Source organism: Mustela putorius, unplaced genomic scaffold, assembly GCF_011764305.1.
Source record: "Mustela putorius furo isolate JIRA1106 unplaced genomic scaffold, ASM1176430v1.1 tig00003987_pilon_pilon_pilon, whole genome shotgun sequence".
Classification (NCBI taxonomy): domain Eukaryota; kingdom Metazoa; phylum Chordata; class Mammalia; order Carnivora; family Mustelidae; genus Mustela; species Mustela putorius.
In genome coordinates, this window is record NW_025422126.1 from 6298283 (window position 1) to 6323919 (window position 25637).

Consider the following 25637-nt stretch of genomic DNA (forward strand, 5'->3'; position numbering starts at 1 on the left):
TTAAGTGTAGTTGGTTAATTTGTGGAGGAGGTTTTTGTTTTTTGTTTGTGTTTTTTTTGTTTGTTTTCTGTAGATCTTCTCATAAAATGCCTGGATGTGGTCAGTGTTGTTTTACTCACGTTAGTGGAAGGAGCATGGAAGCAATCAATAATGACATATTGGTAACCCCCCCAGGTAAATGTTTGTAGACTCCACTGCTGATTTTAGAATTAATTGTATAGCTTGGAGTCTGAAGGTGTCTTCGAGCCAGTTGTGCTAACTTCCTAGATAGTGGAAAGAAAGATCTCTTCAGTAATATCTATGCATCTGTGTAAATTACATCTCTGGCCAGGCCTTGTACATTGCTTCGTAAGGCAGTCTGTTTCATTATTATTGTATTTGTCATAATATTATTCTCTTGTGTTAAAGGATAGATCATTGCTCATGCTGCCCTCTGTGGCAATAGGGGAGTGTAAAGACCAGCCTGTATCAATTGTGTGTGTGTGTGTGTGTGCGCACGTGTGTGTACAGGAGATAGAAGTGTATGGTACACATCCATATATAGGTGTAACCCCTTGCTTTCCTTCTTTCTTTCTTTCCTTCCTTCTTTTGAGATATATTGCCTGTTTATTATTTATTATTTTCTATTGGGTTACAGAGGAATGTTGGGATAAAGAGATGCATAATGATAATGAGTAAAACCTCATGTCATGGGGTTGTTATGCGGATTAAATAACATCGTATGTTTGAAGTGTTCAGTACAGAGCATGGCACATGGTAAGCATTTAAGAAGTGCTGACAGTGTAGTGATGGTAATAGTCTCTGTTATCAAGTCATTTCCTCCATTAATAGGGACAATAACTAATCAACTAATAAGACTAGTTTAAATGAGGTAAGTGCTATCGGAGAGATAGAAGCAAAGTTCTTACTTGTTCAAATAAAGGAGCAGCTAACCTCAGAAACAAAGGAAGGAGAAGTCTTCTCTCCTAAACTTTGAAGTAAGTTAAGCTAGCATTAGCAAAAGCCTGGGGCTAGGAGCATGCACGGTCTTTTTCATGGAATCTTAAGCATTCGTGTATGACTGAGGGTTGGATATGTAGAAGGTCTAGTGAGAAGTAAACATAGGATGTGGAGAGGTCAGATTGTACAGGGCTTTGAAAGCAATAGGGCAAGTTTGTACTTTATTCTAGAGGCTTTGAGTAATATTTTTAGGTCTTTGAACAGAAGACCAGGATTGTAATTTACAGCAAAATAGATGTGGTTAGGGGCGCCTGGGTGGCTCAGTGGGTTAAGCCGCTGCCTTCGGCTCAGGTCATGATCTCAGGGTCCTGGGATCGAGTCCCGCATCGGGCTCTCTGCTCGGCAGGGAGCCTGCCCCCCCCTCTCTGCCTGCCTCTCCATCTACTTGTGATTTTTCTCTGTCAAATCAATAAATAAAATCTTAAAAAAAAAATAGATGTGGTTAGTTTTCCTGTTAATTTAAAATCTTGATTGAGAGGGCTAATGAAGAATATACAGGAGGAAGAGATAGTGACTGTAATCCAAGGTATGAAATGGAAACCATTGGCAGATTGTGTAAAAATGAGTCTTTTAGAATAAGCCCTAAGAACTTTTTATTTTTTGAAGGTTTTATTTATTTATTTGAGAGAGAGAGAATGAGCAAGCATGAGCAGGGGGAGGGGCAGAGGGAAAGGAAGAGAGAAATGGGCTCCCTGCTCAGTGGAGGGCTCATGGAGAGCCCATGCAGGGCTCCATCCTAGGACCCTGAGATCATGACTTGAGCTGAAGGCAGGCGCTTAATCCACTGAGCCAGAGGAACTTTTTGTAAATATATTTGGGCCTTTTCATACTTAAGAGTATTAAACAAATTTATTGGACAATAGGATTAGGTTGCTATGTGCATGGAAAGACAGAACTGTACTTTTCCAGCTGACTGCATATATAATTGAAGATGGACTTACCGCAATAGGTTGGGCTGTCTTTCAGCATAAAGGGAGAGCTTTAAGCGTATTTTATTTTAATTTTTTATTTTACTTTTTTTAAAGATTTTATTTATTTATTCGACAGAGAGAGATCACAAGTAGGCAGAGAGGCAGGCAGAGAAAGAGAGGAGGAAGCAGGCTCCCCACCAAGGAGAGAGCCCGATGTGGGGCTCGATCCCAGAACCCTGGGATCATGACCTGAGCGGAAGGCAGAGGCTTTAACCCTCTGAGCCACCCAGGCGCCCCAACTTTAAGCGTATTTTAAAACTGAGGACTCGATTTCTATTTTTTAGTACAGAAATAATTATCTGACACAGGGAACTAGCCTTTGGGAATGAATCTGATGTTCCCAGACTTGAGCATTGCCAACATTTTCTCTTTTTGATATGCTTTTATTTGTCTGTTTGTTACCTTGTATTTTTGTTGATTTCTACTGTTGATTATTTAGTGTTTGCCTTTTCAGCAATTGGGACTCCAAATGATTGGTGCATCTTAGTTGGAGAAATTGTTGGGAAGGAGAGACTGATCAGGAAAGAGAGATTGTTTGACTGCTGGTCAGGTGAAAGTTTAATTTAAGCTCACTACAGTTGGGTTACTGACTGGCTGGCTGAAGTGCCCAGTGAGTTATGTTTTGGCTTGGCATCTTTTCCTGGTTGTATAGATGATGTGGCTTCTAGAATGCACTAGCAACAGGGGGTGTATGTATGTAATAACTGCTTGTCTGTAGGTATGAGATGGATTTGCATGTCTACTAGTATTCTTCTGAAGGGAAGAAAGCAAATTACTACTTAGTTTGTATTCCAGGAAATACTAATGCTATTGTACAGTTACACAGTACTTATGTAAATAACATTTATGCTCTTTGACAGTACTTTGTATTTGTTGTCATTTCATACTCACAACAAACTTGTAAATGAGATTGGGCAGGTATAATTCCTACTTGACAGAGGGAATGCTGAGGCATAAATAAGAGACTGGGTTAAGGTTACTGGCTCAACATATCAATAACTGGGGCAACTTACTAGGTTTTATTTTCAGACTGTAACTTTCAGAACATTTTATAGGAGGAAAAGCTGAATGTGCCCCTCTTTTTTGTTGTTGGTTTTAGCGACGTCTCAGACACCTTCGGAACATTGCTGCCCGGAACATTGTTAATAGAAATGGCCATCAGCTCCTTGATACCTACTTCACACTTCACTTGTGTAATACTGAAAAGATATATAAAGGTAAGGGAATCTGTGGACTTTCCCACAGATTGTTACATCTCCTTTTTATTCTTTTGTAACACAAGTGAGTATCGGTGACTCTCGATTTGCTATTATTGCTTATTGGAAAGCTAAACTATCAATGCTATCCGAATATATTTCATGAGCAGTTGTTACATATATCATATATAAAAGAAACATGGCTTTTGGATAGTTCTTAATTGCTAAATTTATCATTTATTTATGAATGTTGCCTATGAATGTTTTTGTTCCAGTAGGTATCATGAAAGTAGGTATATGAGTCCAGTATATGTACTAATTTTATTTTCTTCAAAACATAATTTTAAAAAATATTGTGGTAAAATTGAAACCAGTTTATATTTTCTCATATTTGTAATTCCTTGTGTATTTGTGGGGTCATTTTTAGAAGGATGGCTTGGTTTCCTTGACTTCATCTGCACATGTTGTACAGTGGCAATTCTGAGAGTAGAACAAGTAAATATTTGATTCAAAATCACAAGCGTCTTTTGAATACATATTGGATGAAAGGCGCTTGGATATAATCAGTTGACCTGTGTTGGGTGGTACAAGGGAACAAGCATGGTATATGGGAGGAATACTGAATTAGGATTGAAAATAGAGAGTAGGTCTAGCTATGTGACGCTGGACAATGATCATGGCTTTTTGAAACCTCACTTTGCCCATTTGTAAAGTGGAGATAATGATGCCTTATGAAGTTTTCAAGGAACAACTGAGATAAAGTTGTAACACTGGGTAAAATGTGATTGAAGATATATTTATATAAACAAAAAGTGGTGTTATTTTAGAGTTACTAAGGGCTTATTTGAATTTTGTACTATGATAAAGATGAAAAATTCGAATGACATTTTACCTTTCTGGTTTTAATAACTTTTTTTTTTTTTTAAAGATTTTCTTTATTTGAGAGAGGGAAAGAGAGCATGAATGGAGGGAGGGGAAAAAGGGATAAGCAGATGCGTGGGGAGCCCAACAACATGGGGCTTGATCCCAGGACTCTGACTGAGATCATGACCTGAGCTGAAGGCAGACACTTAACCAACTCAGCCACCCAGGTACCCCTGGTTTTAATTACTTTTAAAGACCATTATTAGGGGCGCCTGGGTGGCTCAGTGGGTTGAGCCACTGCCTTCGGCTCAGGTCATTATCTCAGGGTCCTGGGATCGAGTCCCGCATTGGGCTCTCTGCTCAGCAGGGAGCCTGCTTCCTCCTCTCTCTCTCTGCCTGCCTCTCTGCCTACTTGTGATCTCTCTCTGTCAAATAAAGAAATAAAATCTTTAAAAAAAAATAAAGACCATTATTAAAGCAGTAGTCATTTAATACCTTTTTTGTTTTTTTAATTTCAATACCAGTATATGCCCATTAAAAGATTCAATCAGGAATTACATAGGGTAGAACTACCACCATAATGTAAATAGCAATAAAATAATTTTTAAGGATGAAAAAAAAGGACTCTAAATTCTGCATTTTCATATAATTTTATTCTTATTTTTCATTGTAACCATTGCATATTCTTTTTTTTTTTTTAAAGATTTTTTTTTTATTTATCTGACAGAGATCACAAGTAGGCAGAGAGGCAGGCAGAGAGAGAGGAGGAAGCAGGCTACCTGCAGAGCAGAAAGCCTGATGTGGGGCTCGATCCCAGGACCCTGGGATCATGACCCGAGCCGAAGGCAGAGGCTTAACCCACTGAGCCACCCAGGTGCCCCGTACCATTGCATATTCTTAAAACACCATTAAAGCTGAATGATTAATGCTAGCTACTGTAACAAATACTGCAGATCTAAGTGGCATAACATAATAAATTTCTTATACTAAGTCCAGTGCAGGTGTTCTTAACAGGCATTGTCTTGGCAGTTGTCCTCTAAGCGGTGACTCAGGTATCCCAGCTTCTTCTATTTTGGAATGCTGCTATCATCAATAGATGACTTTTGGCATGGCAAGAGAGAAGGATTATTTGAGGGAGTTTTTTTTTCATTTCTTTCTTTCTTTCTTTTTTTTTTTTTTTTATGGAAATGGCCTACATAAATTTTATAACATTTCATTGGCCATAAATCAGTAGTGTCATCGTTTTTAGATGGAAAGGAGACCGGGATTTGTTGTCTTCCTATGTGTCCAGAAGGAAAATGAAACAGTTTGGTCATTGTCTTCGGGTATAAGCATTTTTGCAGATCTTAATACATTTGGTCTTCTGCTCACTATAATGGGTTTTATCATTAGCAATATATGACAGTGCCAGAGTGTTTTCTTTTTTAAGATTAATTAAAAATTTTTTTTTTAATTTTTAAGTAATCTCTACACTGAGAGTGGGGCTTGAACCCTGAGATCAAGCATCACATGCTCTATTGACTGAGCCATCCAGAGTTAAAAAAATTTTTTTTTTAAAGATTTATTTATCTCTCTTGGGGTGGGGGAGAGGGATAGAGTGTCAGAGAAAGGGAGAGAAGCAGACTCCCCGTTGAGTGCAGAGCCCCATGGGGGGCTTATCCCCTGATCCCGAGACCACGATCTAAGCTGAAACTAAGAGTTGGATGCTTAACCAACTGAGTCACCAGGCACCCCGAGTATTTTAAGTTATTGATCGTTTTCTATATAATCAGTCCTTGATTATTTTCATAAAACTTTTGTGTTCTTGCTCCAGCAATATTTTTGATAATAAAAATTAACATAGTACTTACCTGCACATTTTAGGTATTTGTTAACAGTCAAAGAAGAGCGTGGTCAGGGGCTGGTTGATGACCATCTTATTTAAAGTTGTCTAAGAGATGTGGTGGCAAAGTGACTTTTTTGGTTTATTCTTTGTCTTCTTCTAGCTCATACTACACCTTGAGTTTAGAAGTTATCATAGACTACTTCTTAAAGTTGCCACCATGAAATGATCATTCATGCAGTGAGGGGGTAGCTGATACTCCACAAGGGAGTACAGTCTCTGCTAGTGGTGGTGAGTCTGTTGCTAACTGGCAAGCCCCTTGACTAGGACATTTAGTCCCTCTTGTGAGCTTTGGTGAATTTACCTCTAAAATGAGAGAAATGATGATTTCGGAGGCTTCCTCCTACTCCAAAATGTCATGGCTGAATGGAATCTATTTATCATTTTCTTTTGGGCCTGCATGTTGGTTTTTATAACTTTTAACTACCGTAGGAGGAGCCAGGAAGTTGTTTCATTAATAAGCCTAGTTAATCCACCTTATCTTGTTGGACCTGTGATGATAAACACAAATATTCTCTTCATGATCTTTATGCAGCCCTTGGTGTAGGATGACCATGGTAGAGGGCCAGTTGGCTCTTCTTACAAACTCACCCATACCATACCACCTGTTTAGTGGCATCATTTCTCAGTTTCTTTTATTTATTTGAGAGAGAGAGAATATGAGTGGTGGGAAGTGGGAAAGGCAGAGAGAGAGAGAAGCAGACTCTGCTGAGCAGGGAGCCCAATACAGGGCTTGATCTCAGGACTGGAGATCATGACCTGAGCCGAACGAAGGCAGATGCTTAATTGACTGAGTCACCTAGACATCCCCATTTCTTAGTTTCAAAAGAAGTTTTTGTTTGTTTGTTTGTTTTTTTAAATTGGAAGAATATTTGAAATACTGATCTCTAAGTTATTCTTTTATTTTGACTGAATTCGCAGCAGATCCTAAGAAGTTATGTGTGAGATTTTTTGACTTTTGGCATCTTTCAGTGCTCTTAGGATACTGCCTTCTTGTTAGGTAGTTCAGATCAAAGTTAACACAGCCCCAGAGAACAAAGCCTTGTGTTAATGGATGAAGAACTAGGGTTCTAATTGTGGTTTCCTCTTAAACTTGAAATTTTTATAAAATCATGTTTGTTCTTCAGTCATAGTTTTTTTTTTTCCACCCATGAAATGTGAGTGCCCAGAATGCCAGCCAGTTATTTTGGATACATTAGAAGATGAACTCTGTATAATCCAGAAAATTGTGGGTTAGTTTTGTTCACTGCGCTTGGAACAATGCTTGGCACATATTAAGCCCTCATATTTTTTTCCATTTAATTTTTTTTTTTAAAGATTTTATTTATTTGACAGAGATCACAAGTAGGCAGAGAGAGAGGGAAGCAGGCTCCCTGCTCAGCAGAGAGCCCGACGCAGGGCTCGATCCCAGGACCCTGGGATCATGACCTGAGCTGAAGGCAGAGGCTTTAACCCACTGAGCCACCCAGGCGCCCCTCCATTTAATTTTTTTGAACAGCTAATGCAGTCGTGCTTCAAAGTATATATAAAGGTTTCAAATCTTTTCACCTGTCTCATCTCCGTAGTTTTTTTACCCCACCCTAATAACCACTGTTTCTATATTTTTTCTCTTTGCTGAATTCTTTATGCAAATACAAATAAAAATAGTACAAACTATATATATTTCTGTGCCTTGCATTTTTCACCTAAAATGTCTTAGATTTGTCTATAGAGAGCTTCTCTGATTTTTCAGCGCTTCCCTAATTTTTTTTTCTGCACAGTTCTGCAATAAGTAGGTGTCCCGTGATTTATTTAATTGGCTTCTCTTGGTAGGCATTTAAGTTGTCCTAGTCTTGCTCTGCACACAGGACTGCTTTGAATAACTTCATAAGTACGTTATTTTGTATGAGTGCTAGTATAGCTGTGGGGTAAATTTCCAGGAGGTGGAAATAGCAAAGGATGCGTACTTCTAGTTTTCATAGATATTGCAAAATTTTTTTTTATTTGCATTCCCACTTATTAGGTATGAGTGCCTTTTCTCCCATGGGCTCACCAACAGACTGTGCAATCAGACTTTTGAATTTTTGCCAATCTGATAGGTGAAAAATAGTTTTATAGTATAGGTTAAGTTTGTATTTCTTCTTTTATGAGTGAGGTTGAGGTACTAAAAAAGCATTTGTTAAATGAATGGAATGCTGCATAACAGCCAAAACATGCTGTGCAATGTCTGATTGCTTTGTTTTTCTAGGTCTGACTTAGCCTGGATAGAGAGGCATTTGTATCTAATGGGCCCTTTCATGTAGAAATAGGTCTTGAGTGGTATCTTTTTAAAAATTTACTTGTCAAATAATTTTGCTTAAAGTGAATTAATAAAAATTACTAGAACTGTGTTAATAAAAATTATAGTTCACAAAGTTCACAAAGTGTTTTTAATTCACTATTTTATTTGAGCCTCACAATAACACTGTTATTTTCCATTTGTCATTATCCTTTGAAAGGTAAGCTATGTGACCCAAAAGGTTAACTGACTTGTTCAGAGTGAATATCATATGGGGACTGGAATTATTTTTTGACTCTAAATTCTCCCACATTCACTATTAAATTCTCCTATGTTCACTGTTAAATCACTATTGTATCATGCTGCTAATTTTATTGACAATATTTTAGATGTAACAGAATGGTAGACAGTGTACGCCCATTTAGCATGTTAGAAATTACCTCAGACTCCCATGATTTCTTCTGGGCTTTTTTGTGGACCTCTTTCCATTTAAATTATCAGGTCTATTTTGAAGGTCTCATGGAGAAAGCAGATTGTTTAGTTTCATTTACACATACATTCAGTCAGCAAAATTTTGGAAGAAATAATAATACTAGTCATCTTCTTAGAGTTGCAGATACATATTTTGGGAACTGTTTAATTTAGACACTTTGCAGATTAAACTGAGGAATTCTTTCTTTTTAAAGAAAAGAAAAATATCTTTTTTTCCATTGATTTTAAAGTAATACATGCTTGCAAAAAATTCAAACAATACAAAATTTTTTTGTGTGTTAAGTGAAACTACTTTGAAATAAAAAATGATTTTTTTATTCCTTTTAGGTCTTTTCCCCCTAAAAATAAACATGGTACATATTAAATAGAATATACACATGCATGTGCCTGTGTGCACGCACACATGCACACATACATATACCTACACACAAACATCTTTATAGTTAATTTATGGTTGGAATAACTGGTTAATCATTTGGGAAGAAATGAAAAGAATAATACTTAGGGTTGCCAGTGTTGGGAAGACAGGTATTTTCATAAGTGGGCTTGTAAAGTGGTACAACACGTTTATAGACTATGGCAGTATCTACCAAATTCAAATTGTATTTTTCCTTTTATCTTGCATTCTCCTTCTAAATGTTTATCTTATATATCTCTGAATGATTATTTATAATATTACTTGAAATATTTAAATATTAGCAGTAACCTAAATGTCCATCAGAGGGTCCTTTTAAAAATAATTAGTATTATCTCTTCTTATTTCAAATAATTTTGTCAAACAGAAAAATTGGATACTGCCAAGCAGAAAATAAAAGTTAGCAGCCTATTCCTATCACCTAAGGTAAACATTATTGACATAACTATAAAAATTTGGATCCTGTTGTGAATTCTTATAACCTGTCTTTTTTTAAAACTTAATACGTTTATCGTATTATTTTACGTTATTATTATTTTACGTTTATTTTATCTTTCCATAAAATAATTATCCATACATATATATGTGTATATATATGTATATATGTATATACATATATATATATATATATATTAGGAAAGACAAATATAGAGTAATATAGATATTATGTTTATCAAGAATTGCTTTAATCTAAAGATCTTACCTGTAAGAGTTTTACATTTAGGCCTACTGTTCATTTATTGCCTGACTCTTCCTTAGCTTTAGTTTTTAGTAAACTTTGACATGTTTCACTCTTTTTGAGTTTCATCTATACTATTACATACTTAATATATATTTTTAAGTTCATTATTTTAAAAAGTTTTTAGAGATTTATTCATTTGAGAGAGAGCGGAATGGTGCACGTGGTCACGTATGCATGCAAAGGGGGGAGCAGAGGGAAAGAATCCCAAGCGGACTCCCTGCTGAGCACGGAGCCCAACTTGGGGACCCATCTCATGACCCTGAGATCATGACCTGAGCTGAAACCAGGTGCTGAGTGCTGAACTGACTGAACCACCCATCATTATTTTTAAACTTAGTAAGATAACTCAGTAAATTAAGTACAATAACTCATTCAATTAAAAAGTATTTATTGTTTACTCCATGTCAGGAATGGTTTTACATGCTGAGGACATAGCAGTTGTATCAAACAAATGCTTCTGTCCTTTCAGACCTTACAGTTAGGGGTTGAGGAATATATGGGACATAAATTTAAATATAGAAGGAAAAAAATAAAGTGTGTCTGTGTGTATCACCTAAGATCATGTCAAGTACCAGTGGTCCATGTATCACACCTGGGAAATTTGTCTTATAGCAACACAAAGATATGAAGGTCCTTGTAGACTCTGCAGAGACAGAGCATCATGATGGTGACTTCAGCAGGTTCAGAAGAGGCAGTGTTTGTCTGCATCGCTGCCATATTTCTCTCTTTTGATTGTGCCTCTAGGTTCATAATGTTTATAGTACACATGAAGGTCTGTAGAATCGTGAGATTTTAATGCTTACAGAGCGTATGGAATCGGTTTTTGTAGAGTGGTTGTAAGGTAGGAGAGAAGAAAGTCTAAATTTTTAAGGGATTAAATTAGAATCTGGGGTAAAATTTGCTAAATTAAATTTTAACAGTTTTGGTCTTTATGAAAATTTTTCCTTTATGACCCTTTTATTTAATTTTTATTTAATTTATTTATTTTTATTTATTTATTTTTTTACAGCTAAAGGTATAGAGAAAATAGTTCCTTTGAAAATGTTTTAAATGTTTTACTGGAACATATGTTAAAAAATTTATAGGATTAAGAGTTAATGAGCTTATTTTCTTTCATATCACTTATTTTTTTTTCTTCTTTTCCAGAATTTTATAGGAGTGAAGTGATTAAGAATTCCTTGGTAAGTTTGCTTTCTGACAGGTACACTTGACTAAACCTATAACTCCTGTTTCAGAAAATGCTGAGACATAAGTTCAAGTTCAGTTCTGCTATTTATTATGATACTTCTACAGTTAAATCTTCTGCTTAGTTATTGCTTAAATTTTCATTGATGTGTTCATTGTTGTATCTCTCATCCTTAGAACATGCCTGGCACATAGTAGGTGCTTGATAAATATTTGCTGAATGAGCTGATATTTTCTCTATTAAAAACTTCAGTTTTTTTTTATTCATATTCTATAATTCTGTTAGGTTTTTTTTGATTATCTGGTTTATGGAACATAATAAATGATGTCTTTGTTTAGATAAAATTCTTAAGAATTGTATGTCTAGGGCCATTGCATAGGCTCTTCCTACTTATTTTTTGGTGGTGGAATTGCTAAGGTAGAAATTTGGAAGTATCCTACTTTTGATAATGTACACATGAGATATTTGCACAAATGGCTCAGTTTATTGAGCCATGTTGACAAAAAAAGGACTTTATGAGAATTATAATATCTTCTTAGTGGTCAAGACTGCTGGATTTGGCCTCTGTCCACTTTTTCAACCTCATTTCTCAGTAGTTTTCCTTACTCATTGTGCTCTAGGCATACCTCATTTTTTTGGTGCTTCAAACATGCTGAGCTCCTCTCCCTTTCTTATATCTAGAACACTTGTTTCCCCAGCTCTTTGTTTGCTAAAGACATCTTTGAGGTCTCAAGTTATAGGACTTTGGTCTATATGGTCTTCTATTTGGTCTTCTATGACTGTTTGATTAAGAGTGGTTCCTTTTCTCCTAGTCACTCTTTTTTATGTCACCTGTTTTATTTTCTTTAGAGCATTCATCACTCTTGGAAACTTCTGTTTACTGATTTCTTTATGTTGATTACATGTCTCCCACCTACTAGAACACAAGTTTCATGAGGGCAGGGACCTTGCGTAGAGTCTAGAATAGTATCGGTGCTCAGTAAATACTTGTTAGATGAATAAATGGATATCAGTTATGTTTTATGTTTACAGAATCCATTTATATACGGGTTCCATTTTGATCCTTATAACAACCTGTAAGGAGATGAGGTAGGTCTTAAGGAACTTACATCCAGAGAGGCCCAACAACTTTTGTAGTCACATAACTATAGGACTGGATCCTAAGTTCAGACCTCTCTCTTCAGGTCTCTGTTACTCTTGCCTCTTTATCAAGCTGCCTTCTCAATGTCTCTAAAATAAAATAATAAATTTGGATCCAGGGCCAGACAGTTTCCTTGAGCCTGTTTCTGAGGAGCTCCAATCACCAGTGCAGCTCTTGTTCTGCATATAGTAAATGACATGAAATGACTAGCGCTATGCCTGACACATAGTAGCTTTTGAGTCAATATTAGTTTCTCTTTGTCCCCTGGCTCAGGTGAAAATGTAAGTATTCTATACACCAGGGAGAGCTGGGGAAGAGTGGGTAGTTGCAGGGGCAGGTAGAATAGAATTTCACCTTGATTTATTCTACCCTCCTTTGGGTAGTCAAAAGTCTATTGGAAATGGTTTTACACCATCCCATTGCTTTTTCTCTGGATTTGGGTCATAGTGGATCCTGTGCTAATAGTGCTACGTTAGTATATTGTTCTACATTATTGTATTTACTTGGTATTCACTTGCCTTTCAAGTTCATGTTTCTAAAACCATCTCGTTGAATGTTAACTCTTCAGCCCTTCTGGCTCCCATCTTCTGTTGCTTCTGAGATGTCCATGAGGTTGTGATACCTTCATGCCTGGTGTACTTAGGTTGAATAAATGTTTTATAAAAATACTGTAGAATGGATTTCAGACAATGGAGATATTTGGACAAAAGACTTGCAAGGTCCTTTCCGGTTACAGTTTGTCCTGTTGTTGTTTCCTGGGGATCCCACTTTGAGCATTTGCGTCCATTGTGGTTTTTGATGAATGGTTTCCTCTCACAAAGTAGATGACAGCTTTTGGAGGTCAAGAGACTGCTTGAATATCTTTATGTACTCTGGCTCCCCGTGTACTCCTTGGGAGTTGTTGGATAAATGTTGATTGGTTATGTTGCCTTTTAAGGATATTCTTTGAGGTTATGATATTTCTGGTAAGGATTGTCTTTCCTATCTTTTATAGCTTAATATAAGTTTGATAGACTGTAGTTCGTATGTTCTTTTCTTTTGGAAAGGACTCTTCCTTACTTGTTTTTTTTTTTTTTTTTTTTTTTTTGTTAAATAACTGTGACTGATTCAGATTAATGGGCATTGAGCACCACAGGAGTCAACAACTCTCCAGAATATGCTGGAGATGGCACACTGTTATCTCCCTTGCTGTTTCTGAAGAACCACAGATGAGCAAAGTTTGTAGGGCTTTTTCCCTGCTTAGGAGCTGGTGATTTGTAAGCTGTTGTGATATCTGCTGAATAGGGTTAGTGATTTAAATGCTTTTATTCCTCCTGATTGCCCTTTGTTCTTGGCACATAGAAGGTGCTCAGCCAATGTTTCTTAGTGAATGGATTCCTCCATAAATGTGTTTATTGACTGACTTCTAAGTAATATCCTGAACCCCCAATCCTCAATTAGCTATTAAAGATTAGGTAAAGTAATACTTCATTGATTTTTAGCTGAAGCTGTGGGTGAATTTTCACCCTGGTGAACTAAGCTGGACTCTAGTGAGCTTGTATTCTTTTTTTACTCCTTTAACTTCAAGGCTTCAACTGTTTTTCCTAGGTTTGTATTTTTAGCTTGGTCCCCAGTCCAGGGTGGCTGCTTTTGCCATTGTGATGTCAAAGGAAACATGGAAAATGGACATGAGTTAAAAAGAAAGTTTTCACCCAAAGATTAAATTGACCTTATGTGCATATTCCTTGGGTCTTTCTAACTCTTGGCTACTGCAGATCACTGCCGTGGTGCTGTTGGTTCGTGCCTTGCCTGGTACATTTGCAACTAGCCATGTGTGGTGCCTAAAATGTGGTTCAGTAATACTGGAGAACTAAATTTTTAATTTTATTTAATTCTAATATAAATAGCCACAAGTGGCTAATGGATATGGTATTGGATAGCATGGTTCTGTATACTTCTGAAGAGCTTCCTTACAATCTGACATTAGCAGGAAGAGGTTTCCCTTTTTCTGTGCTTTGAGAAAACAAAACTTTGGGGGCACCTGGGTGGCACAGTCGGTTCAGGGACTGACTGGCTCTTGATTTCAGTTCAGGTTGTGGGATCGAGTCCTGTGTGGAATTTTGTACTCAGTGTGGAGTCCGCCTGAGATTCTCTCTCCACCCCGTCTCTGCCTCTGCCCCGCCCCTACTCCCTCTCTCTAAGTAAATAAAAATCTTTAAAAAACAAAAGAACGAAGAACCTTGTCCTTATACTACTGATACCATTCTAAAGTGGTGTGATAGCTGTTCCTTTGGTTGTCTTAGCTTCTTTAATATATATGATAAACCTTACAAAGGGAGGGACCTGTATACGTATCTTCATAACCTCCAGAGTCATTGTGATGGCTTGTATTTGGCAAACAAGTAAGACAAGAAAAATAGCCTAAGCCAAGTTAGATCTAAAAGTCACCATTATTTTATGTTCACCGAGAAAAACAAACACTTGTAATTAAATTGAAACACAGGACCTTCGTAATAGTCCTGAATGAGTCGTGATTTGATCTTCCTAGCCTCTTGTTACTTTGATATTTCTTTTACCCATTCCAAGGTATTTATTTAGCAGTCTTTCCTTCCTTTAGGTATACTGCTCGACCTGTGTTGGGAATCTTTTGTATCTCAGTAACAGAACGTAAATACGCTTTCTCAATCTGGGAATTTCATTAAGTCTTAAAGAAAAGGATGGATTAGGGTTTTTTTCTTCATTCACAAATATTGCTTCTCTAATACCAAATTCATGTCTTCTTGTTTTATGTCTGTGCCCTTTGCCTATACAAAACTTAATACTTTTTTTTTTAAAGATTTTATTTATTTATTTGACAGAGATCACAAGTGGGCAGAGAGGCAGGCAGAGAGAGGAGGAAGCAGGCTCCCTGCTGAGCAGAGAGCCCGATGTGGGGCTCAATCCCAGGACCGTGGGATCATGACCTGAGCTGAAGGCAGAGGCTTTAACCCACTGAGCCACCCAGGCGCCCCAACTTAATACTTTTTTTTTTGAAAGTTTAACATACATAAAGAAGAGATTACAGTTTTAAATATACAACTTGATGAATTTTCTGAAATTGAATATACTGGTATAACCAGCTTCCAGGTCAATAAGTAGAGTATTTTTAATGACTCTGAAGGCCCCTCAGGCCTTCTTCAGTTACTGCTGCTGTCCTGACTTAACATCATAAATTAATTTTATCGACTTCTAAGCTATACAGAAATGAAATCATACAGTATGTACTCCTTTGTATCTGATTTGCACTTTATATTGAAAGAGTCTCAACTGTGTATTTTAAGAGTCATTCAGATTGTGGGTATATTTGTAGTTTGTTTGTTCTGTAATACTGCATTGTATGAATGTACCAGAATTTATCCATTCTTCTGTTGAGGGCATTTGGTTAGTTTCTAGTTTTTGAGTTAATATGAATAGTGCTGCTGTGACCATTCTAATGTGTATCTCTTGTTGACCCTCTGTGTACATTTCTGTTAATGTGATACATATCTAGGAGTGGACCTTTAGGGAGTATTCATAGGATCCACTTTAGTATTTATTACCAAATAGCTTTTCCAAATTTTTCTTTCATTTACACTCTTGCTAGCAGTGTTTTGAGAGTACTGGGTTACTCTATGTTGTTCTGTATTTTTAACCTTTTGAATTTAAAAATCTGATAGATATTATATACAGGGCTTTTTGTTTGTTTCAGTTTAAACCCAGAGAGATACTTTAAATGGCATTAAAGTCAGCACAGGCAAACAGGGTTCAGCTTGCCTAATTTAAGAGTTTAAGAACAGTTATTTATAAGGTTGTGCATGTAGAGACAGTGCCATCTAGTGACTGCCACCTGGCGGTCAAAAATAGTAGAACCTTATTGATCTTAATATTTCTAAAATTAAAATTCATCCTCAATATCGAGGAAAGGGCATGTTAGAATTAATGATAAATAGACTATGTTAGATGGTATTAAAAATAATGGCATAAAATAAAGCAGAATAGGAAAGTATCTGGCAGTGCTGGTTTCTGGTTTCCTTTGGTAGTCACATAGACAAAATGTCACATAGATGAAATCATTTGAATAGATACCTGAAGTAAGTGAGGGAGAAGCTATGTACCTGTGTGGGGCAAGACTGTTACAAGTCAGGAAGCAGGAAGGTTACAAAGGCAGGAGTGTTTTTGAGGTCTTTAAGAACTGGCTAAGAAGCTAGTCTGGCTGGGGTTGGGTGGGGCGAGTAGAAGTGGTTTGAGGCAAAGTATGACAACATACTAGGCAAGTATGACAACAGGGGCAGAGGAATTGAGGGTCAGGGCAGCAAGGGAAATGACCTGGAGAGATGGGAGGTGATGGTCAAGAGCTGGTCAGCCTGAGAGAGATTTGGACAGGGATATATATATATATAGTTACAGGCCACACAAAGTTAGGGGTAGACAAAGACACTGTCTGGTAGACAAAGACATTGGATGTATTCATTTTTCTGTTTTCTAATGTCCCTAGCGCAGTGCTTCACCCAGAGAAGTCCAATAAATGCCTATTGCATCGAGTAACCGAAGAATCCAGCTTCTGCAGGCTGGAAAGTGGAGATGTGTCTCCAAGTTACAAGTCAGAGCTCTGGTTTCTACTCAGATATATTTAACATAGAACAATTAACTGTCAGTGTACAATTCAGCTTTAAAGTTCTCTGGCTTCAGGTAGCCATATTCTCTAAATGATTTGTTAACTTTTGGATTTTGTTATTGTTGTTCAAGAGGAGATTAGATTGAAGGGTCATTGGTTAATAACCAAAATGATTGAAGCAGTAAGAATGGAAGTAACTAAATTCTCTAAAGTTGATTTTGTATATTCACAGAAGTACAGATGAATTAGGTAATGAAACCATATGTACCCATCTTCAACAATTACAAAGTTGATCATTAGATACTTTTACAAAGAGGGAGTTTTTAAACTTCTATTACAAAATTAAAATCTCATAGTGGGAATAAGAGCAGTGGTAGTTTGTGTGTGTGTTGAAATTTGTACATGTGTGTTTCTTTAATAAGAGGTATCAATTACAGAGTTACTCACCTTTGATACTAGTCGTGTGTTGGATGCATGATGTACATTGGTACTTATCCTGATACCCGTGCTATAAGGTAAGAAATATGCCTGTTCAATAGGTAGGGAAACTGATGTTCAGACAGGCTGAGAAGCTTGCTTTAGGCCCCTAGGGCAATAGTGACGTTGGAAAGCCCTGCTCTTCTACAGCTTTATGCTGCCTGCCTTACTTCACATTTCCTTTAGCTTTCTTCCTTCAACTGAGTCAGTGTCTGCTGGAGGTCGAGTAGAGGTCAGTAATGGCCCTTGTGATTGAATAAGCAAAGGTCTAGAGCAAGTTTTATTTTTTAAAATTTGTTTGACAAAGAGAGAGATCACAAGTAGGCAGAGAGGCAGACAGAGAGAAAGGGAGAAGCAGGCTCCCTGCTGAGCAGAGAGTCCGATGTGGGTCTTGATCCCAGGACCCTAAGATCATGACCTGAGCCAAAGGCAGAGGCTTTAACCCAGTGAGCCACCCAGGCATCCCAGGAAAACTGCAAGAGCAAGTATTTTTAGGGACAACAGGTGATATAATTATCAGAATCATAAGCTTCGTTTGGAATTTTGACTTCCTGAGCTGTGTTTAAATCTTTGGGAAAAAAAAAACTGACCCGATGGTGTACTTTTTATCAGTTACTGGCCTGCGTGATTGTTAAAGTTTATGTTTCTCTTGATTGTAACCAAATAAATTAACATTTCATCTCTATGGGTATGCATGAGTGGAGAGTTGTCTCCTCTTAATTATGCCAGATTATGTTACCCTGTATTAAACTGCACCATCTTTGGGGTTTTCTAACTTCTCTCTGGTCAACTACATGATATGGAGGGAGACTAAGATAATTGACACATACAGTTAAAGTACCAGGGAAGAACAGGGGTCTTTGAAAACACATCGGAGTATTATTTATCTCATTTTAAGAGAGGGTGGCTAGGAAAGGTTTCTAGCTGAAGCTTATTTCTAAGTTGAGATGTGAAGGATGAGTAGAGGTGAATTAGACAGGGAAAAAGAGTTTATTGGGCTGAGAAGTAACTACTGCTTTATAGCGTCAGCATGCAATTCCCTAGAGTTATCTTGTATGTTTAGAGAAATTTTTATGACTTCTTAAGTTGTGTTTCTTATGGCCATACATTTGTTACTGGGTGATAAGAACAGTGATAGTTTATGTTTTGAAATTTCTTTTGTACAAGTGTGTTTCTTTAATAAAAAAAAAAAACAGTCATTGAGCAACATTACGGAGAAGTTGCTCTGGCTAAATAATGAGTTTACATTCTTCTGTGGGTGAGTGGGCAGTGAACTTTTCAGAGCCATAAATATCCTGATATTCTGCAGCTGTACCACAGTGAATATGCTATAGGTCCCTAGATCATCTAGTACTTGGATAATTTGTTCCATCTATGAAACAGGCTGACCTGTGTAGGTTAAATATAAATATAAATCATCTGGGTCTTTACAGTAACATTATTGGTCAATAAAGTCTTTCAGTGTGTCTGAATGTACCAACTCAGGAATTACGGCTCTTTGGCGGCTATGTCATGAAAGTATAAAGGAAGGTCATTGTAATGAGAAGACTGACAATAGCTGTGCTGTATTAATGTTGTATTGGCTTAGAAAAGAAACCCATGTCATCTATTCAACAGTATGAAGTAACTTCAGAACACCACTCTCACTTTCAAAGGCTTTTTTTTTTTTTAAGATATTATTTATTTATTTGACACAGAAAGAGAGATCATAAGCAGGCAGAGAGAGAGGGGAAGCAGGTTCCCTGCCAAGCAAAGAGCCTGATTCGGGGCTTGATCCCAGGACCCTGAGATCATGACCTGAGCCAAAGGCAGAGGCTTAACCCACTGAGCCACCCAGGCGCCCTCAATGGCTTTTAATTTATTTTAGAATGAAGTATTTATGAATATTTAATACAGCTGCCCCCCCCACCCCCAAGTCCTTCCTCTCCCTGTTCAGATATATTCACCAAGTCTTTACCTTTTTTCACTTTGGGGAGGGGTGGTTATTTCATGGTTCTTCTGGGGGTTTATTACTCTGAGAGTGAGAATTTGAAATTATACTGTGTCATAATCTAGGGCACATGTACTTTTGTTGAGAGGTGATCTTAGACATAGAGTAAATAGCTACCTTTTCAGGTGGTATAATTTGAAGGTCAGGAGGTCCTCTAACACCTTTAAACTTTAGACTTTAAGGCCTAAATTTACATCATGAAGAGATACCTTTATTTGATTTATTGCTTCAGCCTCTTCCTTTTAAGATGCTGTATTTTTTTCTGCTATTGGGTCTTTAAAGAATATAGTTTCATTACTTTTCATTGATATAGAACACACGTTGCAGTAAAGGGTAAAAATAATAGCCTGATGACTTTTCAAAGGGAGAAGTTCAGAAAGTAGAACATTATCGGCATCCCTTTGTTCTTTCTCTAGTCACTCCCTGCTCCCAAGGAGAACTACTGTCTTGACTTGAAGCAAGACATGCTAACCGTTGGTTAGTCTTGCTTGTTTTTGAGTCTCTCTCTGGCATGTTCTCTCCTGCTTAGCATTACGTGTGTGAGATTGATCCATGTCGTTGCATGCCGTAGTTCATTCTAATGCCATGTCCTTCGGTGCACATGTATATGCATTTCACTGCTGTTGGGTGGATACCTGGGAGAGGAGTCAAGTGCTAGGTCATAGGTGACTTTCAGCTTTAGTGGATACTTCCAAATAGTTTTTTGAAATGGTTATACCAGTTACAGCCCCAGCAGCAGTGTGAGGTTTTAGTTGCTCTGCATCCTTCTCCAAACTTGGTATTACCTGTTTTTAAAATTTTAGCACTTCTGGTTGCATTAGTGATATTGTACTATGTTTTTAATTTACATTTCCTCATACAGTATTCTGATTGAGTAACTTTTCAGGTTTTATGCTTTTACTGGCCATTTGGATACTGTTTTTTCGTTTGTCTTTTTTAAAAAGATTTTAATTATTTATTTGAGAGAGAGACAGAGAGATCACAAGCAGGGGGAAAAGGACAAGCAAACTCCCCACTGAGCAGGGAGCCTGACATGGGCTTAATCACAGGACCCTGAGATCATGACCTGAGCTGAAGTCAGAGCTTAACTGACTGAGCCATCCAGGTGCCTTCTTTTTTTTTTTTTTTTGGTATAAAGTTCATGTTCTGGAAAAATATGCCAATTAATACCAATTAGGAATAAACAAATTGTATGCAATGACTTGACACTTTCTAAGTTTATAGGATATATTTGATCTAAATTGATAATTTAAGTAGTTCTGTTTTCATGCTTCTTGTTTTTGACTATTTGAGGATTCCAATTAGGTGAGATATTATCATTTGAATATTTCATATCTCCTTCCCCTTCCCTATCCTATTTAGGGGACATTATTTACTTTTCTCATTGACTCAAGCCTATCAGGAGTGACATCAGATCTTATATCCTTCAGGGGCTTCCTAAGACATAAAGCCTGATTGCTTTATGCTAAACAGTCCCCAGCAGCATGGGCTACCTCTATTCAGAAGTTATCTGATGTTGTCACTATCTTTTTTAAAAATTGCTTTTCATCGTTATCATGTCTTTAAAGTCAGATATATAGACTTTGACCTCTTGCTCTAGATATAACCAGATGTATGACCTTAGGCAAGTTATTTAATGGTATATAGTATTAGTTTCTCCTTTGAAAAATTGGGATGAAGCTGTGGACTCACAGGTCTCCAAGTTTTGTCAAGATTAAGTATAGCTTATCTGGAATGAATACTTCTTTCTTGTAGTAGTAATATTCTAGCCTTTGCTGTCATGTGTAATTACTTATTTGTGTCTCAACCCTGCTCAGGGGTATAGTATGGTAATGGGGCAGTAAGAGCAAGTTTGAATCATGTGAAGTTCCTTTTGCCCAGAGAATGGGGCACAGGTAGAGGGCAAAATTCTTTCTTTTTCTTTCTGCCTCTGGCTGTGGGCTCTAAAACTAGGAAATTGTTGACAATCTCATAAGGCCCTTTTATTCTAAATTCTGTCTTCTGTGCTTTGGTGGGGAGAAAAAAACCCAAGAACCGAACAACACGAGAGGAATGTTAGAGACCTAGGTTTAAATTCTGGAGCTGTGTTTACTAGGAGACCTTAGACAAGACCCTTAGTTATTGTGTTTCATTGATTTTTTTTTTAAATTTTTAAATTATTTTTTAAAAAAGATTTTTATTTATTTATTTGATAAACAGAGAGAGATCACAAGTAGGCAGAGAGGCAGGCAGAGAGAGAGGGGGAAGCAGGCTCCCCGCTGAGCAGAGAGCCCGATGTGGGGCTCGATCCCAGGACCCTGAGATCATGACCTGAGCCGAAGGCAGACGCTTAAACCACTGAGCCACCCAGGCGCCCCTGTTTCATTGATTCTAAGATGCACATTTTTTTCACAGTTTAACACCCCTGAAATCTGGATGCATCTTAAAATCATTTGATGTCATGAAATCTCCTTAACATTTTGACTTTTCAGAATGTTTCAGCTATCTGAATGATTGTCTCTCTCTTTTTAAAGATTTTTAAACAAGATTTTATTTGAGAGAGAGAAAGTGAAAGAGGGTGAGCAAATGAGCAGGGGAGGGGTTGAGGGAGAGGAGAAACAGATTCCCAGCTGAGCAGGGAGCCTGTGTGTCACTCCATCCCAGGACTCTGGGATCATGACCTGAGCTGAAGGCAGATGCTTAACCTGCTGAGCCGCCCAGAGGCCCCCTGAATGATTCTCTTAATGAACAATAAAATTATTTCATATAATAAAGTTGACCTTGTCATTCTTAACTCTAAAACCTTCCCATGGATCCTCCACATCTTGTTCAAAGTACTCCTCGGCAATGCATAAAGGATGCTTCAGGTGGTTTTTTGTTTTGTTTTTGTTTTAATTTACATTTTTTTTTTAAATTTTTTTTTTTTTTTAAGATTTATTTATTTGTCAGAGAGAGAGCGAGCGAGAGCGAGCAAAGGCAGACACAGTGGAAGGCAGAGTCAGAGGGAGAAGCAGGCTCCCTGCGGAGCAAGGAGCCCGATGTGGGACTCGATCCCAGGACGCTGGGATCATGACCTGAGCCGAAGGCAGCTGCTTAACCAACTGAGCCACCCAGGCATCCCAGTTTTTGTTTTAATTTAAATTGTAAGGTGATCTCTATACCCAATGTGGGGCTCAAACTCAACGACCCTGGGATCAAGAGTCTGGTAGACTGACTAAACCAGCCAGCGCCCCTAGATATCCTTCAGTGTAGCCTCTTGTTTATCTCGAGCCTTGTGTCCTGTTGCTCTTATGTTGCATGTTCCAGGAGTTGTCTTAGCTCCCTGACCATACCTTGCTATGTCACACTGCTGAGCCCTTATGAATTGTGTTCCTTCTGCCTGAAATTTCTTATTTTAACCTAAGGAAATCCTGTTTGTCCTTTAAAAGCCAAGTTTCACAGCCTCTGTGGTGATGTCTTTCCCCTGTTTGTTTGAGGTTTAATTCCCTTCTGTGCATAATATTGTTACTGAACTTTTCATGAAATAATGTAATTATTTAAATACAGGTTTGAATCTAACAATTTGGAGGTATTTTGAGGGCACTGTGTATGTGTTGCTTCTTAATAATTGTCTTAAGTATTGAATAAATGTATTACCATATGAAGCCATATTAGTAAGAAATTAGAATATATCCTCCTTCTAATAGCTATAGTAAATAAGCAGCAAAATTCAGAAGTACTGGTCATTCTGAGCAGCAGCGTGCAGCATGCCTCCCAGGTCAGGGCCTGCTGCTGCCCTGGAGAAGCCTGGAGAACAGGCAGAGCTGTGAGGGGACTGATTCACTGAGATGGCTGAGGGATATATTTCTGCTGGCTTTGGCTGGAGAACCCTTTCCTGGCCTTGTTGGGATGGAGAATTCGGAGCCCTCCTAGGGTTGTTGTTATCTGTTGAGCCCCTACTTATGTGTCTGGGGCTTTGGGGTCTTGTTCTGTGAGGAAGATTTAGTAGCTCATTTTACAGGGGAGGAAGCAGACTCAGAGGGCCTAGCTCATCACACAAATATGACCTTGATTGATTGGTTGGTTTGGTTTGGGTTTTGTGGGTTTTCAGACTTTTTGGGCCGCACGTAGATCCTCCTAGTACCTCTTCTCCCTTCATTCACACTCTCTCTGGCTGACCTGGCTCAGGACGTGGTTGCTTCTTCCACCTTCCCCTCTCCTCTGGGCTCCAGATGGCCCCTTGACGTCTGCGCTCACATGTCCTGAAGGCCTCTCACAGCTGGTGCGTTGCGGTGTGGACTCCCTGTTCTTTTGCCCACCCCGTCCCCGTGCTGCACTCCTTTGCCTCTGCCAGTCTTTCCCTGCACAGAAACTGGCACATCATCTGCCCATTGTTGGAGGCAGAGACCCAGAAGATGTTCTAGATTCCTCCCTCAGCTGGCTGCTCAGCTTTGCCCATCTCCTGTAACATCTCGTTCCAAAATACCTCCCACTTCCATGTCCCCTCTCTGTTCTCCGTCTCCCAGACCGTCAGCTGCAGGCACGGCTGCGCCAGCGTCTGGACCGATGTTCCTCCTCCTCTTCTTGGTTTCCTCTCTCGGCAAATGGTTGTTGGGGGCACATGTACTTATAGGTATACCTCATTTTACTGCACTTTGCAGATAAGGTGTTTTTACAAATGAAATGTTTGCAGCAACCTGACTTTGAACAAGTCTGTTGGTGCCATTTTCCCAAAAATATTTGCTCACTTCCTGTCTCTGTGTCATGTTTTAGTGATTCTTGCAGTATTTCAGAATTTTCATTATGATTATACTTTATTTTAAAAGATTTTATGCATTTATTTGTCAGAGAGAGAGAGAGGGAGAAAGAGAGAAAGAGAGAGCACAAGCAGGGGGAGCGGCAGGCAGAGGGAGAAGCAGACACCCTGCTGAGCAGAGAGCTCAATATGGGACTTGATCCCAGGACCCTGGGATCATGAACTGAGCCAAAGGCAGGCACTTAACCTGCTCAACTACCCAGGTGTCCCATTGTGATTATACTTTTTATGGTGCTGTGACATTGCTATCACAATTGTTCTGGGCCACCATGCACTGCTCCTATAATGAGAGTGAATTTAATTGATAAATGTTGTGTGTGTTTTGACTCCTCCACCAACCAGCCATTCCCCCACCTCTCTCCCTGTCCTCAGGCCTCTCCCCTCTTCCCCTGAGATAGAACAATATTGAAATTAGGCCAGTTGATAGCCCTACAATAGCCTCTTAGACGTTCAATGAAAGAATCACATGCATCTCTAAATCACAAGTTAGAAATGCTTAAGCTTAGTGAGGAGAGCATGTTTAAAACCAAGATATACTGAAAGCTAGGCCTCTTGCACCAAACAGCTAAGTTATGAATGTAAAGGAAAAGATCTGGAAGGAAGTTAAAAGTGCTACTCCAGTGAACCCACAATGATAAGAAAGCGGAACAGTCTTACTGCTGATGTGGAGAAAGTTTGAGAGGTCTGGATGAAAGATCAGTCCGGCTACAACTTTCCCTTAAAGCAAAGCCCTAACTCTCAGCGGAAGGCCCTAACTCTCAATTCTGTGAAGGGTAAGAGAGGGTGAGGAAGCTGTAGAAAAAGTTGAAGCTAGCAGAGGTTGGTTCATGAGGTTTAAGGAAAGAAGTGTGTCCGTGAGGGTTAAGTGCAAGGTGAAGCAGCAGGTGCTGATGTAGAATCTGCAGCAAGTCATCCAGAAGGCCTGGTGAAGGTGAGTAATAAGGTGGCTGCACTAAACAACAGATTTTCAGTGTAGATGAAACAGCCTTCTTACTTGAAAGGGTGCCTTCTAGGACTTTCACAGCTCGAGAAGTCAATGCCTGGCTTCAAAGCTTCAGAAGGACAGGCTGACTCTCTTGTCAGGGGCTAATGCTGCTCATGACTAAATTAAAGCCACTGTCATTTACCATTCTGAAAATCTTAGGACCCTTAAAGGTTGTGCTAAATCCACTCTGCCTGTGCTCCATAAATGAGGCAAGAAAGCCTGAATGGCAGCACATTTGTTTACAACATGATTCCATGAATATTTTAAGCCCACTGTTGAGATATGGTCAGAAGAGGATTCCCTTCAAGATATTACTCCTTGTGGAAAATGCACTTGGTTACCCAAGAGTTCTGATAGAGATGTACAATGCAATTACAGTTGTTTTTGTGCCTGCTGACACAGCATCCATTCTGTAGCCCATATGTATCCAGGAGTCATTTGAACTTTCTAGTCGTAAGAAGTACATTTTGTAAGGCTATAGCTGCTGTAGGTAGTGATTCCTCTGCTGAATCTGGGCAAAGTCAATTGAAAACCTTCCAGAAAGGATTCACCATTCTAGATGCCTTTAACAGCAATCATGATTCATGGGAGGAGGTCAAAATATCAATATTATAAGAGGAGTTTGGAAGAAGCTGATTATAATCATAATATAGA

General features: G+C 38.4%; 1 protein-coding gene across 8 annotated transcripts in view; it reads left to right on the plus strand.

Moving 5' to 3' along the window:
- Positions 1-25637, plus strand: part of UVRAG (UV radiation resistance associated) — a 302103-nt gene that overhangs the window by 31274 nt on the left and 245192 nt on the right. For 6 of the 8 annotated variants that reach the window (XR_006604217.1, XM_045071444.1, XM_045071448.1 and 3 more), the window contains 2 exons: positions 3070-3187; positions 10965-10999. Coding sequence is in view for 4 of the 8 variants with exons in the window: in XM_045071444.1 (XP_044927379.1) it covers positions 3070-3187; positions 10965-10999 (153 nt within the window). In the remaining 4 variants the exon portion in view is untranslated. Of the gene's footprint in view, positions 1-431; positions 436-925; positions 930-3067; positions 3188-7439; positions 7444-10964; positions 11000-25637 lie in introns of those variants that run through there. The other 2 variants (XM_013064296.2, XM_045071446.1) reach the window with 2 other exon arrangements.